Source organism: Candoia aspera, chromosome 11 (assembly GCF_035149785.1).
Source record: "Candoia aspera isolate rCanAsp1 chromosome 11, rCanAsp1.hap2, whole genome shotgun sequence".
Classification (NCBI taxonomy): domain Eukaryota; kingdom Metazoa; phylum Chordata; class Lepidosauria; order Squamata; family Boidae; genus Candoia; species Candoia aspera.
The window spans coordinates 2,829,928-2,850,615 of NC_086163.1; the positions used below are offsets into that span (position 1 = coordinate 2,829,928).

Consider the following 20,688-nt stretch of genomic DNA (forward strand, 5'->3'; position numbering starts at 1 on the left):
CACACACACACAAGTATACATATATATAGTATTTGTGTGTCTCTGCATCTATTCCTTTAAGTATGAGATGGGCACAAAGGCAGTATATAAAATACATAAATAGAACACAGCCTATTTTGTCAGGGCAGAATACCAAAGCCGTAGCGTAAATGAACACCTTTAAAGCGGAACAGAGTCCGTTGGACTTGCGGGGCTATAAGAAGTTTGAATACATACATAAACAATTCGCTCCAAGGGAAGGGCGGAAGCGGCGTCGCCCGGCCGAGGGTCCGACAATGCCCCGGCGCCGGGGCTTCGGCAAGCGGCCCAGGCAGCCGGCCGGGGGCCCCAAGGCGATCCCGAGGGCACAGAGCTGGAGACCAGCGTTCCCCACACTCAGCCTCAGATGTCTGGACTTCAACTCCCAGCATGCCCCGGCCAGCAGGCTGGCCGGCCGAGGCATGCTGGGAGTTGAAGTCCCCACGGCTGAGGCCCGGGCTGCGACGGAGGAAGCGCCCCCGCCTCAAGAGACCCCGCGCGCCACAGCCCGGGGACGCTTCCTCCTTCCGTCCTGCTCCCCTCCCTGAGGCGGCGCCCGCCGCCCCGCGCTCACCTGGGACGGGCCCGGCAAGAGCGGAGAGCGGCGCCCCAGTGCGCGCGCAGGCCGGCCGCGCCCCCGGGCGGGGCGCCCCCTTTTCTGCGCGCGGAGGGGCGGCGCGGCGCCAGCCGACTGCGAGCCTGCTCCGGGCACCATGGCTGCGTCCCCGAGGTAAGGCGGGGCGGGGGCGCCAGGGCGGCTGCGGCGACCCGCGCTCCGCGACCGGCGGCTGGGGATGATGGGGCGGAGCCGGGCGCCTCGGGGACGCTGGGCGGCCGCTGCTGCTGTGGCGGCGGCTCCTCGTGGCCCGACGCTGCCCCGCGATCCCCCGGAGGCCCCTTCCGCCCGCGGAAAGGCAGCTCCCCCTCGCAGCGGGGCCGGGCTCTGGGCGAGCAGGGCTTGTGGGTCAGCGCCGGAAACAGGGAGCCCCCCGCCCCGGAGCTTGGCTCGGCTGGCCTGGCGGGCCCCTTCGAGGAGTTCCGCAGCCGCAGCGCGGCTCCCGTTTTCTCCGGCCCCCGTGCTCTGCGGTGTCCTGGTGGTCTCCTCTCCGCAGCCTGACCCCGCTGAGGCTTCCGAGGCGGGCGGGGTCACAAGGGGAGAAAGCTGGCCTAGCCTGAAGGAAGCGGCCTTTCTGCAGGTTTGCCCGGCCCCTGAGATGTGGTGAAATCTGCTGGTTTGTGTCTTGCTGGCAGCCTCCGAACGGTGCCTGCCTGCTTTAGCCTGTCCAAATCCAGTCCGGCCTGTGGGGTGAGTTTGCGAGTCAGTGCGTCGTTCAGCTCCCCCAACGAGTAGCTGGTTGTGCAAAGACATCTTGTCTGTTTGCGTGAAACCAGCCGGTTGCGGTTCGTTCGGTAAAACACGGGAAGGAACCTGTGAGTGAGGGAGGAGCGTGAATGCTACATAGGAGGTAGAACATTTGTATACTTCTCGAACTCTTTCCAGGTGCGTGCCTTGTTGTTTCAAGGCAATTCTGAAACGCAAGTTTAACTGAAATGTAAGAGAATGGTTGCGTTGTGCAGACCAACAGTATAATGCCAGATAAACCATTTTTCTAAGGTAGCGTTTCTTAAAACTTTTTGTTCTCACGACCTCTTCCCACTTTTAAAAATTAGGGAGAACCCCCAAAGAGCTTTTATTTGTATGGTGTATATTGATTGATATTTATAGTACTAAAAATTAAAATTGATGTATTCATGGACTATTTATTTATTGAATTGGATAAAAATCACAATATTAAACCCATTAGCTATTAATGTAAATAAAATATTTATCATGGAAAAAAACTATTTTTAACGAATAAAAGAAGTGTGGCATTATTTTAAATTTTTGCAAACATCTTTAATATCTGGCAAATAATTTTGACTTTGCAGGCCCCTGAGAGGGGCTTGGAGGACTCCCAAGGTCCTCTGACCACACTTTAGGAAACACTGTTCTAAGGGTTCAGACAGGGTTTCTTGTTATATGTAATGAAGGCCTTATTTTTCTTACTTCAAACCCACTTCAAGGTTTTAGAGACCCCTTAGCTCTGCCTCCATGGGAAATTTGGAGTGTGTCTTTTATAAAATGTTGGTGAATCTTTTATATGGAAGTGCTTCGGGGTTCAGCCCTCTTTCCCTGACCTAGAGAGTTATGCAGGGGGGAGGAAGTTGACCTATAACCTTGGCTGTAAAGGCTGGGGTGCTTCCTTGTTGCCAGAACTTACCAATGGAGATTGTTGACCGTGTTTTGAGCGATTCTGCAGTGAGGAAGCCACATCTGCAGATTGAACATTTCAAAGGCCCTTTTCAAAGCTTCTGGAAGTGAGTTGCTTCCCCGCAGAGGCTCCAGTTCTGAAGAAATTGGACTACTACTATTTTGTGGATCTAGGCGTAGGGATCCCATAGGCCCCACAGAGTTTGGAAAGGAAGGTGGGGAGTAGCTCTTGTCTGCTTGCGTTTTGCCACTCGAGAGGAACTCCAGATTCTTCCATTCGTGGTTCTTGCTGGGAGTTAGTCATACAAAGATTGCCCTCACACATTATTCTAAGCCACGGTTGGATTACCCATGATTTATTTATTAATTACCTGGTTGTTGATTGATTGTGGAGGATGTGTGAGTGGAGGAGGAGACCCTTATTTCCACCCAGGGTTTCTGGAGGTCTGGGAGTGGAGGCAACCGGGCCTGGAAATTCTGGGGGCTATAGGGCGGGGTGTACCATCGAGGTGGTGACGGGTCGGGGATGTTATGACGGGAACCGGAGGGCGGGCCATCTTCGGGGAAGGCGCCCCCGGTGTCTGTTACTGGTGGCGTGTTCCGGCCCTCCGAGTTCAGACCCAGGCCCTGGACAGCAGATCCTTGAGGGCCCTGGTCTCCGGCTGCTGCTGCTTAACGCCAGGTCAGTTAACATCAAAGCCCCCCTCATATGCGATTTGATCGCAGAGGAGGGGCAGACCTGGCATGTATCACCGAGACCTGGCTGGGCTCAGAAGGGTGGGTAGCCCTCTCGGAAATGTGCCCAGCTGGGTTTCGGGTGTGGCACCAGCCGAGATACCAGGGCAGGGGAGGAGGGGTGGCAGTTGTCATCCGGGAGTCTCTGGTGGCCTTCAGGGGCCTTGCCCCACAAGTGGCCGGGTGTGAGACCCTGTTCTTTAAGTTGGGTTCCCAAGAACAGTTGGGAGTATTGCCACTGCACCAGCCCCCCTGCTGCGTAGCAACCTCCCTGCCTGAGCTGCTGGAGGCTGTCTTGGGGCTGGCGGTGGAGTTCCCTAAGTTTATGGTTCTGGGGGACTTCAATCTGCCTTCCCTGGGGTGTGCCTCGGAGGCAGCTTGGGAGTTAATGGCTACCATGGCAGCCATGGGCCTGTCCCAGATTATCCGGGACCCGACTCGAGACAGTGGTCTCACTCCGGACTTGGTCTTCTTGTCGGAGCAGTGGCAACGTAATCTGAGGGGAGAGCCGCATCTATCCCCGTTGTCATGGTCAGATCATGCCCTGGTGGCCCTGAGATTCTCCTATACCTCCCCCCTCCTCAGGGAGGCAGGACCCATTTGGTTGGTCCGCCCCCAGCGACTGATGGACCCAGTGAGGTTTCAGAGGGAGCTGGGTGTTATACCCGAGGATCTGCTGCACGGTCCAGCGGAGGCCCTGGCTGCTGCCTGGAATAGGGAGGTGGCCGGGGCCTTGGACAGGATCGTGCCTGTGTGGCCTCTCTTGCCTCATCCAACCCGACACTCCCCATGGTTCACAGAGGAGCTGAGGGTTTTGAAGAGGCTTAAGAGACGCCTAGGGCGTCGCTGGAGGAAGACGAAGACCAAATCTGCCAAACACAAGCTAGAGCCGCTATTAAGGCCTACCTTGTGGCGGTAAGAGCGGTGAAACGGCAGTATTTCTCCGCTCTTACTGCATCTGCAGAATGCCGTCCGATGGCCCTGTTTAAGATCACATGTACCCTTTTGGGGAAGGTGGGCCCAGTGACCCACATACAGGGCCGTGCAGAAGAGTTTTCTGAGCATCTGCAGGATAAAATCACTCGGATCCGGTCTAAGTTGGACTCCATGCGTGAAGCAGGGTCTGTGGAGATACCGAGGGAACGTTTTAGCCTTGTTATCTGGGAGCAGTTTGATCCTGTTGGACCCGAGGAAGTGGACAGGATCCTCCAGATTGTGAATGCCACCACCTGTCATTTAGATCCATGCCCCTCCTGGCTGGTGAAGGCAGCTTGGGACGTGACGTGTGGTTGGGTCCAAGCAATGGTAAATACATCCTTGAGTGAGGAGGTGTTCCCGGTTGCCTTTAAGGAGGCACTGGTGCGCCCCCTCCTCAAGAAGCCATCGCTGGACCCAACTGTGCTGGACAATTTTCGTCCAGTCTCCCACCTTCCCTTTTTAGGGAAGGTGGTTCAGAAGGTGGTGGCGTTGCAACTCCAGAGGGTCCTGGATGAAACGGATTATCTGGACCCCTTTCAGTCAGGTTTCAGGCCAGGATATGGGACAGAAACTGCATTGGTCGCACTTATGGATGATCTCTGGCGGGAGCGGGATGGGGGCAGTGCATCCATCCTGGCTCTTCTTGACCTCTCAGCGGCTTTCAATACCATGGACTGTGGTATCCTTTTGGGATGGCTCAGGGAGTTGGGGCTGGGCGGTGTAGTTCTGCGTTGGTTCACCTCCTTCCTCCAGGGCTGGTCCCAGTCGGTGGTGATAGGAGAGGAGAGATCCAACCCTCGACCCCTCCACTGTGGGGTGCCGCCAGGTTCGTTTCTCTCTCCTCTCTTGTTTAACAACTACATGAAACCGCTGGGTGAGATCATCCGTCACCACGGGTTGAGGTATCATCAGTATGCTGATGATACCCAATTATACATCTCTATCCCGGGTGAGGTAAGTGATGCAGTGACTGCCCTTTCTCGGTGCCTGGGGGCTGTGGGGGTCTGGATGGGGAACAACAGGCTTCAGCTGAACCCTGGTAAGACAGAGTGGCTGTGGATTGATGGTGCTTCATCTTCTGGGAAATTGTCATCCTTAGTTCTGGATGGGGTTGCACTGCTCCAGACAGACTCAGTGCGTAATCTGGGGGTTCTCCTGGACTCACGACTCCTGCTTGAAGAGCAGGTGGCAGTTGTGGCCAGGAGGGCCATTGTGCAACTTCGGGTTGTGTGCCAGTTACGCCCTTTCCTGGATCAAGAAGCCCTCCAAACAGTCACTCACGCCCTGGTTATCTCCCATATAGACTGCTGCAATGCGCTCTACATGGGGCTACCCTTGAAGAGTATCCGGAAGCTTCAGCTGGTCCAGAACGCAGCCATGCGGGTGATTTTTGGTGCCCCTAGGTCGGCACATATAACACCGTTGCTGCGCGAGCTGCACTGGGTGCCAGTTTGCTTCCGGGTCCAATTCAAGGTGTTGGTTATCACCTTTAAAGCCCTACATGGCATGGAGCCAGGTTACCTGAGGGACCGTCTCATCCCCATTACATCGGCCCGCCCCACCTGATCATCCAGAGAGGGCATGTTGCAGACCCCGTCCATAAGAGAATTTCATCTGGTGGGGTCCAGGAAACGGGCCTTCTCTGAAGACCTGGTTCTGCCGTCTCTCCTGGGGCGGGAAAGTGAATAACCTTTGTTGGGGGTGGCTCGCACCCTAGAGTCCCTCCCACCAGCCTGGATTTTATACCTTTCTTGGATCCTATTTATTTACTGTATTTTATTATAACTGTTTTATGAGATTTTAATGTTTATATTTTGCGCTTGATTTTACTGTAAACCGCCCAGAGTCCCTCTTTTGGGGGAGATGGGCGGTGGCTAAATTTGATCAATAAATAAAAATAAATAAATAAATTTACTGCATAAACCATAATTGGCTGGATTCACCCAACGCTTGAAGCCATAAACTGGTTTATAACCAGAATGAGTAGGTTCATACAATTAGTTTTTCTCAAGATGCCATCCTCCAGAGAAGTGTTAGGGTTGCAAATCTCTAAATTACACAGGCAGCAGAACCAAGAATTTGCTGAAATTTATTTGGAGAGAGAGAGCATGGTGGTGCCAGATCCCTGGTATGCCCTGTCCTATTGGCTGCCCAGCCCTTACACTAAGTCTTCTCTGGGGTGTTCCACATCATGCTCACTTTTACCGAGGCCAGGCATCCTTCAGAGATATTGCTAAATTTCCCCTGCTGTGCTAGAACTGGGATGTTCACTCCTCTGTAAAGGTTGGGGACCTGTGCCATGCTAAGCCATGATTTATTTTAACTGTGGTTTCTTTAATAAGTAGTATGCTAAACCATAAACATTAGTTTACCAAACCACTATGAATAAGGTAACACAGCATGATAAGCTGAAGCCAAACAGACCATAATATCATTTAGCACATTGTGCGAAGCTGCATTTACACAACACAGTAAGCCATGGCTTCCCCCTAGTTTATTGATTTAATTTCAGTTGTATAGTTCATGCAACAGTGCAGATAGAGCTGGCCAGATTTGTTTAATACCCAACCTTTGTCTTGCCGCTCTCTGCAAAACCATCAGGATATGGCATCCCAGATAGGAATGTGTAAAGTGGTTCTGCCTAAAAAACAGGCTCTCTGTGTTTCTGGAAGGGCAAGTGAAGTCTTTGCCTTGGGTTCAGTGAATGGAGCTCCTGCCTCTGATTTGCCTATCAGCCTTTGCCAGTTGGAATTAAGTTGCCAACTTATTTTCAGAATTTATGTTTGCATCTCAAAGAAGTTTGGCCCTTGGCCTTCATGGAGCAATGCTTACAGATTAACAGCTTCTTTTTAATGTGTTGTCTGATGCTTAAAATGTCCATTTTGGACTTCAGAAGCTGAAGCTTCCTCATTGCTGCTATAAAACAAAGGTCTGCAATATTCCAAGAAAGCTATATAATAATTAATACATCAGGGAGTGTTGCATGCTCAGGTTAATGGGGTTTAGTCCTGATTTTCTCTGTTTTTGTAACAGCTCAGCATAGTAACAATGGAAAACTTAAAAGTGCAACTGTTCTTTCTCCAGAAAGGTGGTTTTGTACATAGTGTGCTTTAGTTGATAAAATGCACTTCAGGAAACCAGCCAGTAGTAGGTGAACCTGCAAATGTGGGATATTTAGCTCTGAAGTTCGTTGATACTGAAATCTGGGAAGTGGGCTAGAATTTGGAAATCCTGCTCCCTTTCCTTTCTCTGCCTTCCCTCTGACTTCAGCGTGGATCATGTGATAACAAAGAAAGAAATGCTTGACCTGTTATATATCCTATTTTGTTAGTTTATTGTGTTTTAGTATGCTATCGTACAGACTATGTATGTATATTGTGTGTGTGTATGTGTGTTTGTGTGTGTATATATATGTGTATGTGTATGTATGTATGTATATGTGTATATATATATATATATAGCTGGAAAGGAGGGCAAAAGGAGAAGGGGACGGCTGAGGATGAGACGGTTAGATAGCATCACCGATGCAATGAACATGAATTTGAGCAAACACCGGGAGACTGGAGGACAGGAGGGCCTGGCGTGCTGTGGTCTGTGGGGTCATGAAGGGTCGGACACGACTTAACGAAAAACAATGTTATTGTAAGTTGCCAGGAGTCCTGAAGATTTGGTGGGATACACATTTGGTAAATAAATACATAATAATTGGCAAATTTGCCTTTTATTTTTTGGTAATGCTGTTCCAGAGAGCCAGTTTGGTGTAGTGGTTAAGGCGTCAGGCTAGAAACTGGGAGACTTTGAGTTCTAGTCTTGCCTTGGGCACAAAGCCAGCTGGGTGACCTTGGGCCAGTCTCTCTCTCTCAGCCCTGGGAAGGAGGCAATGGCAAACCACTTCCGAAAAACCTTTCCCAAGAAACCTGCAGGGACTTGTCCAGGTGGTCTCCGAGAATTGGGCACAATTGAATGGATTAAAAAAAAAAATCCACATTTCTGAAAGGTGGGATCTGCCTTTGTGGGTCATGAACAAGCAGTAAAAACATTGCACGGAAGAGGGGTGGTTGGGGACCCTTCTTGACCAGCATCCCTTGATGGACCTCTGACTCATTATTATTAATCACTTATCACTTTTCTTCTAAAGTGTTAACTGGAGATAGATCAGTGGCTCTCCTTTTCGGATGAAATGAAAAGCCTAGATTCATTCAAGAGGCTTAATTCTAAATCTAAGTTAACATGCATAATGACTGTACTCATGTGACATGCCCAGTATGATGGTTTAATGTGGTAGCCTGGTTCACACAGTGGACTAAGATATTGTTTGGTTCCTATAATATGCTGAACCACTAATTCCCCACTCCCTTTTAGCCTAGTCCAGTGTTTCTCAAAGTATGGATACTCTCAGGGGCCTGTGAAATCAAAATTATTTACCACCCTACATTGAAAAATAATACAATATTAAAATCCCATTGAACAGTTGTGAGAAGTAGTGGCAGTGAATGCATCAGTGTTAGTTTTTAATATGGTAAATATTGATAAATATAACCCATATAAACAAAAATTCTTTTGGGGTCCTCCATAAGTTTTTAAAATGAGAAGGGGTCCTGAGAGGAAGTTTAAGAAACACTGGCCTAGTCTATTATATGAACCTTCCATTACGTGGATCCCTTCTAATAAGATTTCAGGTTCAGTTTTAAAACTGAAATTTTAAATTGGGCATTTGTGGAGTGGCTTGAGGAAGGGGCTGGCCTGGGAAAATGGATCCTTCTTGGTCGTTCTGGACTTCTCAAAGACCTTTGATAGCAGTGAGTTTAACCTTGTTTGGGACAGGTGACCTGTTCAGGACTTGGGAGCATTGATTTATAATACGGTAGTCTTTTCTGGTTTGCAGCCTTCCGAATATGCTCAGAAGGCTGCAAACTATTCAGTGAATCATTTTTCTTGGGGGCCCTGCTTGAGTTCTACACTAGGTGATATCCAGGGTTGTTTTCCAGATGCAACAAACAGTGAGACTTAAATCCTCGTTAATGAACGCTCTTTGGTCCTGATTGAAGGAGTTGTTTCTCTGCCCCTGTTTAGTCTATGCATGTTGTCTTGCACACAGGTGTTAATTTTGCTTCTGCTTTCCAGGGCAACATTTTGGCTGGGGAACGAAACCTTGCGAGTCTCAGCAGCACTTTTTGCCTTGAATAGAACCCGCTTGTGTGGTCGGCTGAGAGAAAACAAGGATGTTCCAAAGAACGCAATTGTCGTCTTGCAGGGGGGAGAGCAGACCAACCGCTACTCTACCGATACAGGCATTATTTTTCGCCAGGTGAGCTTTTGTAGTAACAAACTTCAAGCAAATCTTTTGTTCCTATTCTTGCAGCTCTTCTCTCTGGATTTCTTAACGTCATTCTGTTGAAATTCCCTGGGCAGATTTCACCTTCTTTCTTAGTTGCTGGTGATTTTCCAGTCCTTCTTTGAGCTTGAAAGGACCTATTTTCAACATAGAACTTGTGGCCTAAAAGATGCGCATAAAATGCATCAAACCAGTTTTTCGTGCCATTAATATTCACTCTTGTAGCATTGTCAGCTCATAAAATCAGTCCATGTACTAGCAGAATCGTTGCTTTGTGTGAGTTGTTATTCCTTTTGGGTATAGCAGTTTAAACTAAATGTTATATTTAGTATACGGATGGGAATTCTCTTTAACACAAAGAATAGGCAAATGGTTTCAGACATTTATTTTATTTGTGGTCAGAGACCAAATTTAAAGACAAAAAATAGAAATGCATGCAGAACAAGTAGAATGAATTATAAACACTGAGCATTAAAGAAGATACCAAACACTTCTGGTTTATATCCACAGATCCATCAGCCTTGCGATACCCAAACTTATGTGTCTGGCTTAAATATAAAATGGTTGCACGGTGGACAAGCCATTTCTGGAGTCCTGTCAGTAGCACCAAGCAATTTTGCTTGCCAGCTTCTCTCTCTGGTTTGCAAAATGGTTGAAAGAGTGGCCTGAATGTAGGGCAGTACTAACTGTGGAGTCCTTGGTGCTCTCCGGGCCTTGTTGTTTTCTTGCAGACGTTTCGTTGCCAGACTAGGTGACATCTTCAGTGCAACATCTTCAGTTCCTAATCAAGGAACTATTAGCTCAACCAACCAAGCAGCAAACAACAGCCAATCAAGGAACTCCCAAAGAGAAAACAACACCGCCACCAACACAAGCTGGACAGTATATAAACAGAGAGCAAGGCCCACTCCCTCCTCGCACTGAAGAAGTTGCCTAGTCAGGCCATGAAACGTCGGCAAGAAAACAACAAGGCTCGGAGAGCACCAAGGACACAGTTCAACCCTGAGCTACCAATATTTGCTTTGATTGGTACTAACTTTGCCTGCTGCTGACTGTGGATAGACAACAGTTTTCAGAAGTCTGGGAGTAGAAGAGACCAGATGATCGCATAGCCTTTTTGCAAATGGCAAAGATGGGTTTGCCAGGAACATCAGCTGGTGAAGCTGTGTAGAGTAAGCATTTTATGGCAAACAACCCCAAAACTTGCAGAGCCACAATCACTGTGTTTAATGGACCACAAAGTAAACTGATAGCTTTGTAAACGCTGGCTGGCTGGGGATTATGGAGTCTGCAGTCTGGCCCAAACAGGAGGCACCAATGTGATTCTTTCATTCAGATCCCCCCATTGGAGATGAGGAAGGTGTTATTTGCGGGTGGGGGGTGTTTAGCCATGGCCCCCTGGGAACTTCCAAAGCTGGATCCTTACTTGATTGTCACTTAAATGCTGAGGAAAAGAGTTTTGATTCTTCCTTTATTTTTAAAACCATTGTTAAGGTGCTTTTAGGACTGTAATGACGTTTGTTTTTATGTATATTTGTATGATAACAGCCTGGGGGCAGTGTGTGTGTGCACACCTATATTGAAGAGTTGCTATATGTATTTAGCTTGACAAAATCCTAATGCCAAAAATCAGTCTTTTTTCTCACATACTGTCTGTATGAATGATAATTTTGTGTTTGCAAAGATCTTTGGGTGTACATAGTGATTGATTATGTGCCATCAAATTGGAGCCGACTCTGACCCAAGACGATCTGTCTCCAAACTGACTCTTCAGGTCTTCTAGTGATGTACCCATTGCCACTGTGAGTCTGTCCCCCTTGCTGTGGGTTGTCCTCTTCTCTTTCCTTCCACCTTTCCCACATCAGAGCCTTCTCTAGAAAGCCCGGCCTTCGCATAAAGTGTGGTAATTTGAGCCTGGTCATTTGTGCCTTGAGTGAGAACTCTGGGTTGATTTGTTCAATGATCCATTGGTTTGTTCTCTTGGCTGTCCATGGTATTCTCAGGAGTCTTCAACACCAAGGTTCAGAACGGTCAATACTCTTCCCACCTTCCAAGGCCAATTTTTGCTTCCATAGAGCATCACAGGGAATACCGTGGCTTGCACTATTCTGATCTTTGTAGGTATAAAAACATCACAGCACCTGAATATCTTTTCCAGGGCCTTCATGGATGCTCTACCAAGTGCTAGACTGCAGTGTATTTCTTGACTGCTGATTCCTTTACTATTGAGGGTATACATAGTACCTTGCATACATTATGTTGAAAGGGAATAAGTAGCTGGACAGAACTGAAATTCAAATGACATTTCCTGATTCTTAGTTCATTTTCTTGTATTTTGCAGGTATGTGCGTGCATTTCTCTAATTTCTAAACCTTACTCTAAAAAGGGAAACAGGCCTTATATAACATTTTAAAGAGTGTAACTTTAGTAGGCTCTCATATTGTTATGAGTTTTTGATAATTATTTAGGAGCTATTCTGCAGCATACAAGTTTAATAATACTTTGACTTTTCAAGCCAAATGAATTGGATTTTTCCTCACTCTGTAGTCAAGAACTCGTTTTTTCTGCAGTTCCAAACTTCAGTGTCACAGCATAGAGATGGTCACACAGTAACTAACTCTATTTTTGCTGGGGCTCATAGATGTTCATTATTACTTGATATAGTTTAGCTTCATACAGGGTATATTCACTATCCTTCCTTCTTGCATTTGGTAAGGATCTGCCTTTGATAAGAATCTTTCTGCTTTCGCTAAAGTATATGTGAATAAGTTAGTTTTGCCTGTATGCAAATTAATAAAATGTTTAGTTTTTTGCCCTTAACACAGAAGTTCTGAACATTTCTCAAGAGTAATGAGAGTACTGATACAATTATTCATGATGCTTAAGGAAATATTTTTAACTTTGCTTATTAGTATTTATTTCAGTTTATATAGCTGCCCCTCTTACCGCTCTGGGTGACAAAGTTTTAAACGGTGCTATAATATAAAAACTTGGAACATACAATACAAACATATAACTCTATGGCTCTACCGTTTTTCCAAGTCTGCTTGCACATGCTGGCTTGTATTGCACATGTAACCGAAGATGTTCAAAGAAAAACCTTGAGTGATTTTGATCTTGCTCAGGGTTTGGTCTCCTGTTACCAAACATCCTAACACTGCAGCATTTTGTCAGACTTCAGAGGTGCAGAGTGAAAAGCCTTTGTACTGGTCTTCCTTGTCTTTCCCTGGGTAGCTGCTTGGCCGAAGCAAGAGGACAGAGTCTTCGGATACCCAACAATATGGAGAGAGTTGCAGTTTACCAGTCAGCATTCAGCACGTAGGGACAGAAATGAGCATGCTTCCTGGTCTTCCCTGTTTGACTGAGTGTGCCTGTGATATGCACAGAGCCTCTGTCCTGGGCACACTTCTAATACATTTTAGCTGGGTTTGTGTAGTACTTGTAACAAGGTCCATTAAAGGTGAAACAGGAGAATTTCCATACCATGTAAAGCTTATTTTACCTTATTTTACCTTGGTTAGTTTTTGTAGCTTGGTGTGTTATGTGAATGAAGCCAGTGGAGCTAGTTTTGTGGTGGAGTGTATTGTGCAAAGCCTAAAAATGGGCTAATGTAGAAACCAGAGTAAGTGTGTTTTATGAACCCATTGACTGAACTGTAGCAGCTTGTCTTGAGATCAGCCAGCAATGTACATCTGTTAATATAAGTCTTCTGTAATAACTAGCCATTTGGGCCCACAAGTTTGCACATTGCAGACTGTTGCTCTGAATATGCATTTGGGCTGGGATAAGGAATACAACCTGTGTGTAAATGCAGTTCTGCCCACCTCCCACCCCAAATATCTGCACTTTCCATCCATCCTCCAGTTGGAAAGTTTTGACTTCAAAGTCTTTTATGCATCTCTAAGTAAAACCACATTTAAACATATAACTGCTCTCCTTTAATTCCTTTTGCTCAGTACTTATTATTTTTAACCCTTGCGTTTAGCATAATGTTGCTTACACTAAAAATAAATTGTGTGGTGGGGATATATCTCCTGCTAAAACCATCCACACACACACTACACTTAATCTTAGCCAAAATGCTGAGAACCACCCACATGTGCATGTTCTAGGTACCCTTGTGAAGTTAGAGGAGGTGGGACCCAGTGCAGGTTCCAGGATAAGGAGTTGCCATGCTAGCTCTTACCTTGCCACAGTAAACTGAAAGGAGGAGTATGGTGGGCTGTAGGACTGGTAACTGTGAGGAATGTCAGGGGAACACTAAGGGCTGGAAGCTCTTTGATACAGCTTTTGCCCTGACATGTTTTGGCAAGAGAGAGACTGATTTATATGGGAGCCCTGGGTGCCCACAGTAGCCCATGGCTGTAGCAATAACTCAGGCCTGGCATAGTGGTTGTATGCCAGATTCAGCTCCTGGTACCTCCTGGCAAGACTAAGAAAGAGCCATGGGCTGAGGTTGATCAGTGAAGCCAGGCAGGGCGTGATAGAGGCTGCTTCCTGCAATGTTAATGAGCTCATGGACTTTCATCTCCTTTCTATCTTTGCTCTTTGTTCTTTTCAGTTGATCTGCTGAGGCTTTATCATCCAAGATCTCCTGCTCTCCTGTAATTTCATGTACCTGTCCTTGCATGGCACCAATTAATAGCATTCAAAGTTCAGGGCTGCAGGACCTCTGACCCTTTCCATCTTGTTGTTGGCCATGGGAAGGGGTTCCTCCTTTCCCTTGGGAAAGTCACAACCCAGCTATCTGGACACTTTGGGGGATTCTTGGACTGGCGCTCCTACTCTCCTTGGGGACGGACGTTCTGCTATCTCCTCTCCCTCTCATTTCCCTTAAAAGCAGCCCACCTTGGCCTAACGTGAAGGCCTTGCTGGAAAGGAGAGGCTTTGCACGTTCTTCCAGCCATTTCAGTACCCACTCCCCTTTTAGAATATGAGGTCTTGGCCCAACGTGTGGAGAAGTTTGGTCTAGCGCTGAAGACACCAGGCTAGAAACCAGGAGTCTGTGAGTTCTAGTCCTGCCTTAGGCATGAAAGCTGGCTGGGAGGCCTTGGGCCAGTCACTCTCTCTCAGCCCAGCCCACCTCACAGGGTGGTTGTTGTGCGGAAAATAGGAGGACGAAGGAGCATTAGGTATGTTCGCCACCTTGAGTTATTTGTAAAAAGAAAAAGCAGGATAAAAATTCTAAAAAAAAAATCAATTTGATTTTGGTTTAGCAGGATGTCTTTACAGATCATGTAAACCCAGCCACTGGTGGCTAGGTCAGGCCATGGTTAGGTGAACTAGGGTTTGGTGCAGTGTGTGGGTTGGGCAGTGAGTGTAGAGATGGCTTTTTGAAGACACGTGGGGAAAGTTTTGTTTCATTTTTAGCGGGAAAAGGGAAATTTGCGGGAAAACTGAAATACAGCACATGGAGTAGTCATTTCTGTAGCACTGTTTTTTAAAATTTTTTTAACTTGGGCTTCTGTGCTGCTTCAGTCAGAAGATGCTGAGCAGCTTACAGCCTTGTATATGATCAAAGAATAAAAGCAGTGCCAAAAACCAAACAACCTGTATGCCCACCCCTTGTGGTGATTCAACCTTCCACCCCATCTCCAAAGGCCTCCAAAAGTGCCAGATCTTTAGGACTCTGTGTGTGTTTAATTGAAAGTGCCAGTTCTAATGTCTTGAGGCTGTTCTGTTGCTGATAAGACTTGACATCAAGGTCCCTGAAGATGACATTCCTTTGGTGGCAGGACCTTTAACATAACTGATCTCACCAGATTCCACTTGGACCAGGAGGTCTCTAAAATACCCAGACCATAAGCCATGTAACGCTTTCAGTATGACATCTGCCACCTTGAAGCACACCTGGAAGCTAACCGGCAGCCAGTCGAGTTCCTGCTGTTGAGGTGTCACTTGGATAAGTCTTGGCATACCCATAACTCCCAGAGCTGCCACACACCAAACCACCTGCAACTTCTGAATGGTGTTCAAGGGCAGCCCCACACAGAAGACATTGCAGCAGTCTAGACATGAGGTGATAAGGGCATGAGTGGCTGTCAACAAAATCTCCCATTCCAGGAATGGCTGCAGTTGGCAAAAACCCTTTTGGCCACAATCTCCAACTGCAATTCTAGCAGGATTTGTGAGTCTCAGATTGCAGGCCAGTTCTGTCCAGGGGAGCATAACTGCTGGATTAAAGAGCTAAAGGTGGAGTCTCTCCAGAACTGGTCAGTTATCAAATGCACAGGCATTCCATCTTCCTGGATGAAGCCTAAGTCTGTTTTCCCCATCCAGACTAACAGTAACAGTGTTGAGTTATTGGGAAAGAACCTCCCCTGTCTCCCCTGTTCAGCTGGAGTGGTAGTTTATTTATTTTATGGTACTTGTAGATTGCCTAATCAGTTAAGACTGGGAGGTGACTAAGCAAAGAGAAAAGAACAATAAGGCTAATATAAAACATTTACTCTAGTCTTATGCAACCATCAGGGCTTGCCGGTATGTATGGACCTTCCATCACTTTGGTAGGAAGTCTCAGCATGGAGGATTTAGCAGTGATTTCTTGAAGTCCACTATCCTTCTTGTCATTGGTTTACTCAGACTTACTCAGTGTAATTCCTGCTGATATAGCCCGGATCTTCCTTTATGCTTTCTACTTCGTGAAATGTTCTTGAGTGCTTAATTTTGAGCTCTTAATTTTGCTGCACAAAATGTTTAAGCTCCCCCCCCCCACCCCAGAACAGATCTTGGAGTGGGGAGAGAAGACAGGAATGGACTGAACAGCTTGCTGTAGGTGAATGATTCTCCAAAAAGAATAGGCTAACTGCATTTGGAGAGCAGAGACAAAGTGGGTTGTGTGACTCACCAAAGGGTGACTTTAGCTTGATAAGTCACGGTATTGTGTTGGAGAAAGAAGAATTACCTTTCAGATGCACACACAAACACACTGTGTGTGATTTGTTTATAGATGTATAAATTGTGCGATGTATAAATTGTGTTATATTTGTATAAATTGTGTAAATCACATTGTGTGATTTATTTATATATGCATTGTATTTTTTGTACATATATACAGTGGATATAAAAAGTCCACACACCCCTGTTAAAATGCCAGGTGTTTGAGATGTAAAAAAATCAGACCAAGATAAATCACTTCAGAATTTTTCTACCTTTAATATAATATACAAGCTGTACAATTCAATTGAAAGCCAAACTGAAATCTTTTAGGGCAAAAAAATAAAAATAAAAAACTAGAATAACGCATACCCTTAAACTAATACTTTGTTGAAGCACCTTTTGATTTTATGACAGCATTCAGTCTTTTGGGGTAGGAGTCTCTCAGCACGGCCCGTCTTGCCTTGGGAATCTTCGCCCACTCCTCCCTGCAGAAGTGCTCCAAATGTGTCAGCTTGCGAGGGGATCTCCTGTGCACAGCCCTCTTCAGGTCACCCCACAGATTTTCAATTGGATTCAGGTCTGGGCTCTGGCTGGGCCATTCCAAAACTTTGATTTTCTTCTGGTGAAGCCATTCTTTTGTTGATTTGGAGGTATGCTTTGGGTCGTTGTCGTGCTGAAAGGTGAAACTCTTCTTCATCTTCAGCATTTCAACAGAGGCCTGAAGGTTTTATTTTCATTCTACTATACCAAAAATGCACATGTGAGATTTCCAAGTTTCAGAGCCTTTTGGCCTCATAGATAGTAAAACATATACTATCAGAAATTAGCCTGAGAACAGCTTGACAACAATTCCAGACCAATTACATTTCCAGATTTCTTTCACACAACTTCCACTGATCTAAAGTCTTGTATGTTAGACCAGTCTTTCCCCAACCTGTTGTCCTCCAGCAGTGTCAGACAACGCCAGTCCTGCCTGGCTAGCAGAACAATGGCATCAAGTTGGTGCATGATGGTATAAGGTAAGTGATGTCTTGCAGTTTGACGTGCAGATATTCATATGCCACTTCCAAAAAGTCCCAGCATTTCCCTCTTGCGTTCATGTGCTACCTGACAGTGTCATCTTTGCTGATGTATTGTCCAATGTCTCTGGTATCAGCACTAAATGAAAATGTAAAAATGCTATTTATTTGTTTCCTAATAATGGAGAATACGGGCTGGGAGAAGAGAATAGTTTGCATCATGGTGGTGTAATTATGTTGGGTGGCGTGATTAACTTTCAGTATCTGAGTTTTGGACATTATAATAATCTCTTGATACTTTTTACCATTTGGCAACACATCTGTATATTTAAATTGCATGTTTAAAGCCATGCTATGATAACCTTGAAGATATTTCATTTATATTAGTTTCTATATTTCATTTATATTAGTTTCTTTAGAACTAATGAATCACTGTGCCAGCATGTCAGAAAGTTGTGAGTTGGATCAGTGACGTGGTTCTTTACTTCTGTGGTTCTAGGAATCCTATTTCCACTGGACGTTTGGGGTAACAGAGGCCGACTGCTATGGAGCCATTGAGGTTGACAGTGGAAACACCATCCTCTTCATCCCGAGGCTTCCAGAGAGCTATGCTGTTTGGATGGGAAAGTAAGATGCTTGGGTCTTTCCTCCAGAATGGATGCTTTTTGAAACTGTTTGTGTAGTGGGGTGAATAGTTTAGAAAACAAATGTTCTGTAATCTTGGGAAATCACCAGTATTTCCTTTTTGGAACAAAAGTGCTTAGCTTGGTTGTTTTGTTTTTTTAATATTTCCAAGTTCACTAGCAGGAATCTCGACTACACTCCTGTTTTGCTTCTGCTGGCTTCATATATGAGGGGTGGTGAATTGGGCATCCTTTGGGCATAGCTGTAATGCACTTTGGTCTCTTGGAGGATGTTGCCTGAGAAGACTGGTATCAATCACCTTCTCTATCAAATCTGAGCATTTCAAGAATTCAGCTAGAAAGGAATAAAGTAATTTGGCAAAACCAGTCCACTGGAAGTTGAGCTACTACAACACAACGTTATGGAAGCTTGCATGTTTTTTAAACAGATTAGAATTGGGAAGGGTAATAAATAGAAATGTGCAGAAATTAAGTGGTAACTAAAAATTCTCTGTAATGTTTTAGGTCAGTAGGAAAAAAGCAGTGGAGGGGAAAGGAAGGAGGGGGTTATGGATGAAAAACAAGCAGGCCTTTAGAGCTGCTGAGAATTGGTGACAGAACTGAACAGGGTGCCCAGGGATGTGGTCAGGTTGTCCACTGGTGGATTTCAGAGCAGAGCATCTATTCCGTCTTGTCAAAGAGGGAGGAGGGAATCCTTATCAAACATGGGGATGAAATCAAACAGGAAAGCCTGACTAATGTCTTCAGAGGAGGAATGAAATTAAGACTGGCTTTGCTGGCTTTGCTGAGCTTAATTTAACAAGGAGAAAGTCATCCAGCTTTTGAAAATGTTTTTCTGATGCCTCCAAGAACAAAGCTCTTTGGGGAGAGCCTTCAGGTGCTCAGTGCTTTCTTCTGCACCCTGTTTGCTCAACATGCTTGTGGCATCCTCCTTTGAGCCTCCCGTATCCCCTTTGTGCCATTTGCAGACGAAGTTCCAAAGACAGCAGAACAATTCGTTGCCTTGAGCCCAAGGTGGAAGGGGGTCAGTTACCTGGGGCCCCACCATCTTTTCTGGGTTCGTGTGCCAGAGCGATAGGGAGTTCGACCTTCCTTAATGGAGCAGGATGAACATCTGGTTGTGGGGAGAAATATGCTGATGAAACTGTGCTCCTTGAGCATACTGGCCCTCTTCTTTTGCACACAGCAGATGCTGGTCCCAGCACAGGCTAGTGCCAGGTCTTCAGCTGTGCCGCTCAGACGGAGGTGTTGGCCAGAGGATGTGTGACCTGTGGTCATGCCAAAGAAGGAGAGGTCACAGGAGCAGTGAAGTGCTTGCAGAAAAGAGATGCAAGATACCATCCTAACATTCCTTCACAAACTCATTGTTCTTGCCGTAGCCCCCCTATAGCCCCCCTAATGCTTAGGCTCTGGACTTAGGACTGTGTTTTGTGTCTAGCATCTATTTTGCTCCCTCCTTCAGCTGGACTGAAGGCAACTTTCTTTGCAAAATGAGATGAAACAAGATAAGACGATTCCCTTTCGTGATAACCTGAGGAGGAGCCTTCTCTCCACCTCACCAGTGAGATCAAAGGAAGCCTGGACACCACAGATTTCTTTAAAAGGTGGATTTCTTTAAAGTGCTCATCTGCAGCACGTGTACCTGGTGGCTGCTTTCCTCGTGATTCTGCAGGAGGAGGATCTACTTTGCTTGAGCTTGGCAGTTTTGCACAAATGGAAGGAGGAGGATAGCATTTAAAAAAAGGAAAGGAAACCAAATCCAAGGAGCAGAAGTTCCTTTTTCTTAAGGATCAGCAGATGCTTGCTATATTTTTACCCTAGAAAAGGTGGATGAAGGTTTTGCACAAAATACTGACATTTGAGGTACATTGTAACAGCGCGTGTTTGCTGTATATGTCATCAGTCTGACTGACAGTGAAGCCTATTGAAAAGGGGACTCTTTCATGTTTCCAGCCCAAAGAAGGGTTGGGGTTTTCCAGCAGATGCTGCTCTCTGCCATTTTGAAGCTCCCTTTTTTTTAGTAGCAGCTGTGTCTCCCAGTACAGGGACAATGGCACTCTGAATGATACCTGCCAAGTTTTCTACCCACCTGTTTTGTAAAGTTCTAGCACCTTTTTCAGCATCCCCCTGTAGGATGGCATGGCTCCCACCCTACAAGGGTTCCATAAGTCTTTGAACACTCAGCTTTGCTCCCAGGACTTGTATGATCCCAGTTTATAAAGTGATGGGTGATTTTGTCCTCACATACACATCCTTTAATTTTTCCCCCTCCTTCTAACAATACAAATGGAGCCATTTGGGAGTCAGGCGGCCTTCCAAATCTAAATAAAGAATAAGTAAGAATACCTCTGCCCCCCTTTGTGATAAAAATACTTGACGGCTGCAGGCTTGGAGGTGAGCCTGGGTGGAGCAAGAGTGATAGCCGAGGGTCTCTGGGGAAGTAATTTGTATTCTGATCAGGAGTTTTCTGATTCTGGTGGCTGGCAGCTGCCCATCCTGTCCTGCTGTGAAAGCCCCCCCAACATGCTAGGTCCATCAGCCCAAAAAGGTTGCCTGCATCCAGGGGCATCTGCAAAGAAGTCAAGGTGGCGGTTGCAACTGTGCAGTTCAAATCCTGCCCGTTTGTATGTGTGCGCAATGTCAGTGTATGTATGAAAGGGCAGGGCTTTGATCACGCAGCCACGGCTGCCATCTTGACTTCTTCGACCCCTTCCTGTACCTCTGTGTACTGTGAGTGCATGAGATGGTGTCGTTTTCAGGCAGTCGTCTTTTCTCCAAACTGGCACTTCCCAAGTATGTTGGAACAATGCTGGTGGCCAGTGAGAATCA

At 46.3% G+C, this 20,688-nt stretch overlaps 1 protein-coding gene across 1 annotated transcript in view; it reads left to right on the forward strand.

Annotated features, from left to right (window-relative positions):
* The first annotated feature begins 642 nt into the window (after positions 1–642).
* The window catches only part of PEPD (peptidase D), a 152,782-nt gene continuing 132,736 nt past the window's right edge, over positions 643–20,688 (forward strand). Inside the window, exons 1-3 of the mRNA XM_063312857.1 lie at positions 643–748; positions 9,107–9,290; positions 17,715–17,842. Coding sequence (XP_063168927.1) covers positions 732–748; positions 9,107–9,290; positions 17,715–17,842 — 329 coding nt within the window. The 5' untranslated portion in view covers positions 643–731. The remainder of the gene's footprint in view (positions 749–9,106; positions 9,291–17,714; positions 17,843–20,688) is intronic.